Raw genomic sequence first — 7,640 nt, forward strand, 5'->3', positions numbered from 1 at the left:
TTTGTTATCATGGATGATATAAGATATATTTCTTGCAAGGTATATACTTGCTTCCAAAGAAAACAAAGCACACCCAGATAATAAGGGTCAGCTTTTGCATATATATATATATATATATATATATATATATAGCAGCCTAAAGGGAAAGCAAAGAAACTGACAAACTTGAAAGGTACCCTTTTGGGGGCAGTTATATATGCAAATATAAAACTACCAGCTCCATTGTACTACTTAAAAGTTCATCTTTTGCTAGCTCAAATGCATGCAAGAAAGATATAGAATTCTGGGAATTCTGAGATTGCACAAGCTATTGATCGATGAATCGGTTATTGGTGTCGATTAGTATAGTTCTTTCCCTTCCAATTCTTGCGGTCGATGCACAATCTCCTGATTTAACAAGTTCGGGAGATGCCGTCTCGAATTTCCGACCGAGCCTAGCTGTTGTCATAGGTATCCTCTGTGTCATGTTTGCCTTGACAGTTTTCCTACTCATCTATGCCAGGCTCTGTAACAGGGGTGCTAGTGCGGTCCAGGGTGATCATCACCCCGGTATGCTCCATCTGACGAGGTCTCGATTTTCCGGGATTGACAAGAAAGTTATCGAATCACTTCCACTCTTTCGGTTCTTGTCGCTTAGGGGATCGAAACAAGGGCTTGAATGCGCGGTTTGCTTATCGAAATTCGAAGATGTCGAAATCGTGAGGCTGTTGCCAAAGTGCAAACATGGCTTCCATTTTGATTGCATTGATAAATGGCTTGAGAAACATTCAAGCTGCCCTCTTTGCAGGCAAAAAGTCAACACCGAGGACTTAACAATGTTTACATACACAAACAGCATGCGGTTCTCAAGGAATCAGTCTTTAAGAGAGGATTCAAACATAGAGCTTTATGTCCAAAGAGAGCAAGACAACGGTCATGGCTCGTCCAGATTCAGCATCGGAAGTAGTTTCCGGAAAACCGAAGACCGTTACATCGAAAACCAAGTTCTAATTCAAGAAGAAGAATCCGATAACGACGACGAAGACAGAGGGAAGATCTTTCATAAGTTCAACCATAGGATCATTGTATCTGATGTAGTAATGAAGAACAGATGGAGCAGTGTGAGTTCATCAGACCTTATGTTCTTGAATGCCGAAATGCTTAATGATATGTCGAGCAACCGATTTTCTTCCATCGAAACCGATGAATACGGACAGTTTCCGAAACCGATCGGAAATGACGAGATTTCGAAGATCAAGAAAGAGTTGGAGATTAAAAGATTGTTTGAGAACAAATTCAACAAAAGCAATCCAATTTGTGAACCAAGTACAAGTACACATGCAACATCAAGGGTGGTTGTTAATCAAGGTGAGAAAAGATCGATGTCGGAAATCACCGCTCTGTCGAGGTTTCGAGACGTCGTTAGCACGAGGAATGGAACATGTCGGAGCTCATTGTCTGAAAACTATACAAAGGAGGGAAGAACAAGGAGGGTTTGGTTGCCAATCGCAACAAGAACAATTCAATGGTTTGCCAACAAAGAGAAAAGGAGGTCTCAACAATCCCAGCATTTAGATGTCTGAATATGCTGATTGGATGAAGAAAATTTCATTTATGTCATTGCAATTTGTGCATAATTTCAATATAATACACTTAGAAAATTTCCTTTTCAATTTCATTTTCCCTGATTTTACACAAAAAAGTCCATGTTTTATTTCTTACATATTATATTTATTTATTTTTGTAAAACACATATCTCCAAAAACATACATAGAAAATGACAGGTATATTTATCCATTCCCCCTTTTTTTTAAATTATTTTGTAGTTTGTTAAGGGTATAATTATTATTTTAGTCTCTCTACTATGCTAAATTTTGAGATTTAGTTCTTCTATTTTAATTTGGTATGATTCGGTCATCTCCTTTTATAATTTATTAGTAGGTCCAAATTGCTAATTATTAGCTGTTATTATTAAGTACTGATATGATTATTTTATGTAAAAAAAATTATAACAAAATTGGATATTGTTATTCTGCCTAATATCAAAATTGATAGGGACATAAAAAGCATTTAAATAAAAAATGAGGGTTAGAGCTAAATTGATAGGGACAAGCAAACCGTTGGAGGAAATGTAGACCGGAGGAATAACTACATAGATCGTTCTTCTACCACTCCTGAACGTTGAGCTCTGCTATATCTTGGGGCGGGGAAGTAACAGAAACAGGGCACTCCTCACTACGAGTTTCTAAATGTGGAGCTATAACTCATGAGGAAGGGGAAAGCTTTGGTCTCTGATTCCTTCCCAGTCAACACCATTAAACCACGGATGATTTTTAATGTTAATGGAACCATGGCTTCACTTGAAGCAACTGAAAGATCATTTTCATGTGAGGAATTCCATGATTGCTATGAGGTATTCAAGAAATGGCAAATTGTAAATGTTCGCCCGCTAGATAACTTCTTCCCAAATCTGAAATCAACTAGCTACAACATAATAAAACAATTAAACTCAGCTCCTTCTGGCTTGCCACCCTTCGTACATACAAGAGAGAGGGGAAACCTTCCCTTATGTGTAAACAAAAACTATAACACAGCATACACTAATACCAACCTGTAAATGGCCAGTTTTGTCCAACATCAAAACATCTGGAGACACTCCTCTGTAAAGGACGCCATTCTGAAATTCATATGAAAAATGGATGTTGAGAGATGAATTGAAATAAATAGCATATACACAAGGAATTGAGGAAATGATGTGGAAGAAAACTACTGCTTCTACAAACCGACCTCGTGTAGGTCTTCTAAAGAGGTAACAACAGATGCAGCACAGAACCGTGTTCATCTAGAGGAGTGCGAAGTATAGAAGACAACGGGCAGACAAGGAAGGTATTTAATAGCATTCCAGCATGCGTTTGGTCAGCACAGGTGCACAAGACCTCTGGTATGCAAGCTGCAGAGCTCATGCTCTTCATCAGATCCTTCTCCTCTAAAACTTGGGCTTCTTTTCCTAGTTTTTTCACCTTCTGCTTTGAAAACCTCTTCAAACTAAGGATTTTTTCTGGTAACGAAGCCATTTCACGTAAGGAAATATTTTAAAAGTTGTTCCATAACAAGCTCTTCAAAAGCACAATATAGCATCTAACATGCTTATTTTCCTATTATCACATATAGCAACTGACATCCCTTGGCCTGTTAATGTAAGCATGCATAATTAACCCATACATATCACATGATAATTTACTTTTATTCCTATATTTGTTACACATAGGGGCAAGCAAAACACGATTCGACTAAAAAAATTTGAATTTTGAGTTATCGTGTCAACTTGAATTCTGAATTCGAATTTCGAGTTTGAGCCAAGTTTAAATTTGTAAAGTTCGATTCAACCTTAAAATAGAAAATTTAGCTAAGTAATTGACATTTTTGCAATTTGATTCATTTTTTTTTACCAAATTTGACCCACATGCTCCTAAACCATTGTAGAATATCTATGTATCTTCAACTCCTCTTATTGACAATAAATTTCATAGTTTTCAATTTAGTCCCTCAACTTTGAATGATTTCCTCATTTCTTCAATTACACCTTCATTTTAAGTCCAATTTTACCAAATTTGAACTATGTGCTCCTCCACCACTATAGAATACCTATGTAACTCTAATTCCTATTTTTCACAACAAATGCACTATTTTTTTTTAATTTAGTCTCTTAACTTGCATTTTATTCAATTTGGTTTTTTTGCAAATTCTTTCTTATCCTAAGATGATTTTAAATTATTTATTATATTTCATGGAATTCGTCATTCCCTTGTGACAAGTTATATTTTGAGTTAAAACATAATTATAAAATTTTATGGGAGTCGAAGTTAGAACTTTTATGATAAAAATATTAATTAAATTATTCAATTTTAAAAGAATTAAAAAATTTGCTTTTATACTAAAAATATTAATTAAATTTTAAAAGGAGTAAGAATACAAATTTTCCTGCTTCGTCCATGTATAAGCTATAATAGAATAAAAACTAGTGCTACAATGATAGTTTTCTTAAATGAAAAAGAACATGTAAAACAAGCCCATATGTACATAATCAGAGATGACGACTGGGAGTTTAAATAATTGTACGATTAATCATTTTACAAAGCAATTGCAGTTAAAAACGAACAGAGCGATTACGTATTACAGAAAAAGAAGCTTATTGATAGGAATAATATTTTTTTGAATGATTAATACAGCTGTTTCTAGGGGGCTTTTACACTATAAAATGTTTGAAAGCAAGCAACTTTATGCACAGTGAAAGCAGTCCAGATCACTTGTAATGCACTGCTCTCTTTCATGTAATGGCAAACATACAGATGAATTGAGATCAGAGCCAATCAATTTCAGCTAATAGTATAACACTTGATAAAATAAATCCCAAGTTTTAGCTCAGCAAAAGAGAGCGAAGATCACATAACATAAACCCTAATTTTCTTCACGCATGTATATCTTGATTTTTGACCATATTCACATGCATAGTTTATAGCTTGAGCTTTTATAAGGTTTAAATATAGTGTACTGAGTTAATTCTCGTCAAGTAGTAAGAGAAAATGTTCATTTACATACGTGTTGTTTACCTGATTCGTGCACAACAAATCGTTTTAGTTGATTTTTATTTAAAACTCTTGGAGACGATGTTGTATTAGATAACAGTGGAATAGTTTATTCTTCTTTGGACAAGAATACTCCTCCGTTTCTATTATAAAACGCAAACCTTCCTTGTTTGCAAATCACAACCCAAGCATTCGGCTCTCTCTTTCTCTTCTGTTCGGAATTTTCACCGTTTTAGTTGCTTCTTCCTCTTTCTTACCTTTTTCTCATTCGACAAAAAGAGTAATTTTCTTGAATTGTATCTTCTTCATTTGGGTGTATGCATAAATTTGAAAATATTGTGTTAACGACGTACATTTTCCATTACATCAGTAATGGTAAATTCACTTTTAAGATAATGGTTCTTTACGGTACAATATTTATTTGATTAACTTATTTATTTTCTAAATAATGCTAAAACTGAAGTATATCAAGGGCTTTTGTTTAAGCAAAAGAGAGATGCTTTTTCTTGTCTGACAAAACACTAGCTTAGTTAGTGGTTTGGTCTTAAGTTTCATTTCATTGTGTGAAGACAAAAGCAGCTAATATTGACCGTGAAGTGATGTGTTGTTTGGTGCTAATTGCTACATAGTAAATTCATGTATCTTGATTGAGAAACCTTTAATCCCCACTTTGACTCTTGAACAATAGGACTAATTGGATTGACCATTGGAATTTCCTTGAAAAAATTTACAATATTCATTTCCAAATGAAAATTCAAAACAAGTTCATCGACTTGATCAAGTTGCATGCGAATTGCAGGAACAAAAACGTACAATTCTAAGGCAGGAAGCATAGGATGCAGTAAAATCTGCAGAAATACTACTGATTCTACAGTGATAACCTGAGCTCCAATTCTAGCTCCTGCGTTTCACTTGTTTCAGAATTCTGGCTACTGGATCCTAATGAACTGCTCCTATGTTTCTTGCTCCTTTTGGGCTGTAAATCCTGAAGATATATAGGTAAAAGAATCAAATTTTTAACTTTTAAGTAGATGCAAATTACTGAATATATATGCATAATGGTGTGTGTATGGCACCTCAACATTTAGAAGCTGTCTGGTCATGTTTGGTTGCGCATAATGGTGGCTGTCTAAGATGCCACTGCAGGGGTTCCAACTGTGTTACAAAATGAATTGGAAACGTTAATTACATGCTTGTGGGAAGAAACTGGAAAGTTAACTATATATATGTATATATACGAACCTTGCTGCTGTACTAGGTTGAGAATCACCAAAACTGATGTTTGCTCTCTGATCATATTCTCCTAGTCCCATCTGTAATATTAGGTGAAAATCATAAGCAATCAATTGCAACACTCCTATTCACCAATATAATCAACATTGATTTGTGTTCAATAGTGGGGTTTGTTATACTATACAAAAATAATGACAGTATATACGATCGCAAAATAGAAGAATATATATCAAGATTTTACATATAAAACTCTAAGTGGAAAAAAATCACGGGCAACAGATGAGAAATTACAGTCTTAATGGGCTTACTTCTAACCTAAATTCTTACCGTTTATGATTACTTCCCTTTACACATCTCTAAATAAGAATAACAAAAGAAGTTACATCCAAGGATATCGGATTGAGGCGGGAAGCGGTCGAGGGGCAGTAGACTTTTATAAGTTCATCTCCCCTTTAAATTTTAAAAGTTCAACTGCTTACCATAAAAACATGTATCTGACCCTAATTACATCAAGATTTTATGTGAAAAGCTCTAAGCGAAAAAATCACGGACAAAGAAAAAGAAATTTCATGAATGTCAAAAACAGGAATAGCATACAATTATCGCTATACATTGATTCGAGGCTTAATCGACTTATTTCTAATCCAAATCCTTAGATTTTTATCTGTCTCTACATGTCCTTAAATTTTCTTCCCATTTTATGTCCCTAAATTTTTCTTCCTATTTCATTTATTTACCAAATAAATTATACTGTGAATTTTTTAAATTAGATTAAGTAAAATTTGGATAACATAATTGAAAGGGTAGCAATGAATATTAAGTTTATTGGGGAAACTAGCATCTAGGGTTAGCAAACCAACAAGTAAGCACAACATGATTCAAAAGGATCCACCAAACATCATGTATGCCATGGTTTATCACCCCTATAATGGGAGACACAGGGAAAATCATGTCAAAGAAGCACTCAATTAAAATAAGAAGAAATTCACCTACCATTATGCTGGGGTGGAAACCATAAGAAGCTGAGGAAGTTGATGAAGATGATGAATACGAAAACGAAGGAGATGACACCATAGATGAATGAGCTGCTGCAGTGTGTTGCTGTCTCGTATCTTCCTACATGTATTTAAAGAAACAACTTCACTTCATCGAATCCCTCCCACGAACAAATCTGAATCTGATGAAATAACCTAGAAATATGGTCTGGTTTTTACCTGGTTGAAGAGTGAAGGATGATAAGCACAACCCATTTGTTCATGCAATCTAATCTTCTCCAACTGAGCAACACCGAGCCCTCTCTGGGGTTGCTTAGGCTTGTCTGAGTTACTCTTCTTGACTTTCCTCGAAGAACCTCCTCCTCCCCTTTCGTTTCCCATGTTGGGTTCTCCACAATAACTGCTGCTCATCTTTGTAAAATTCCCAGCACAATCGGAAGAGAATCAGAGACGGAGATTGCCCTTTTTAAGCTGTTTCAGAAAAGAAATTTGAGTAATTATTGCATCGCTGGATCAGATTCTGTGCAGATTTATTTGCAGATATGTATATCTTTATATCTATATACATTGATTCTATACTCTTTTGCTATTACTTAGAATTACTTACCTAATTTTCTTTGTTATAGGAGAGTAACAATTCGAGATAATAATAGAAATTGAAAAAAAAGAGAAGAAATAACAAAATTCTTTATAAATAAAATAGAATCAAAATGAAATAAAATACTATTTAAATTTGATATTGTAATCAATATTAGTTGAGATATGTCGTGACGCAGTTCTTTAATTCGGCCGAACTTTTCTAAGAGAAAATATTTTTCAATAAAAGAATATTTTTTGAATTCTGAGA

At 34.5% G+C, this 7,640-nt stretch overlaps 2 protein-coding genes across 2 annotated transcripts; one reads left to right on the top strand and one right to left on the bottom strand.

The window, feature by feature from the left end:
- Positions 1-266: 266 nt before the first annotated feature.
- LOC120114799 (E3 ubiquitin-protein ligase ATL42-like) lies at positions 267-1,667 on the top strand. The gene has a single exon (XM_039135577.1). The coding sequence runs from the start codon at positions 318-320 to the stop codon at positions 1,560-1,562; it is 1,245 nt and encodes a 414-aa protein (XP_038991508.1). The 5' UTR covers positions 267-317; the 3' UTR covers positions 1,563-1,667.
- A 1,881-nt stretch (positions 1,668-3,548) lies between these two features.
- LOC120114861 (protein SPEAR3-like) lies at positions 3,549-7,258 on the bottom strand. Its single transcript, XM_039135644.1, has 6 exons — positions 7,013-7,258; positions 6,792-6,914; positions 5,808-5,878; positions 5,642-5,720; positions 5,297-5,550; positions 3,549-3,562 (listed from the first exon to the last, which is right to left on the bottom strand). Exons 1-5 carry the CDS (start codon positions 7,202-7,204, stop codon positions 5,434-5,436), a joined length of 582 nt encoding a protein of 193 aa, XP_038991575.1. The 5' UTR covers positions 7,205-7,258; the 3' UTR covers positions 3,549-3,562; positions 5,297-5,433.
- Between the last annotated feature and the right edge of the window lie 382 nt (positions 7,259-7,640).

This window comes from Hibiscus syriacus, unplaced genomic scaffold, assembly GCF_006381635.1.
Source record: "Hibiscus syriacus cultivar Baekdansim isolate YM2019G1 unplaced genomic scaffold, ASM638163v2 tig00110247_pilon, whole genome shotgun sequence".
Classification (NCBI taxonomy): Eukaryota; Viridiplantae; Streptophyta; class Magnoliopsida; order Malvales; family Malvaceae; genus Hibiscus; species Hibiscus syriacus.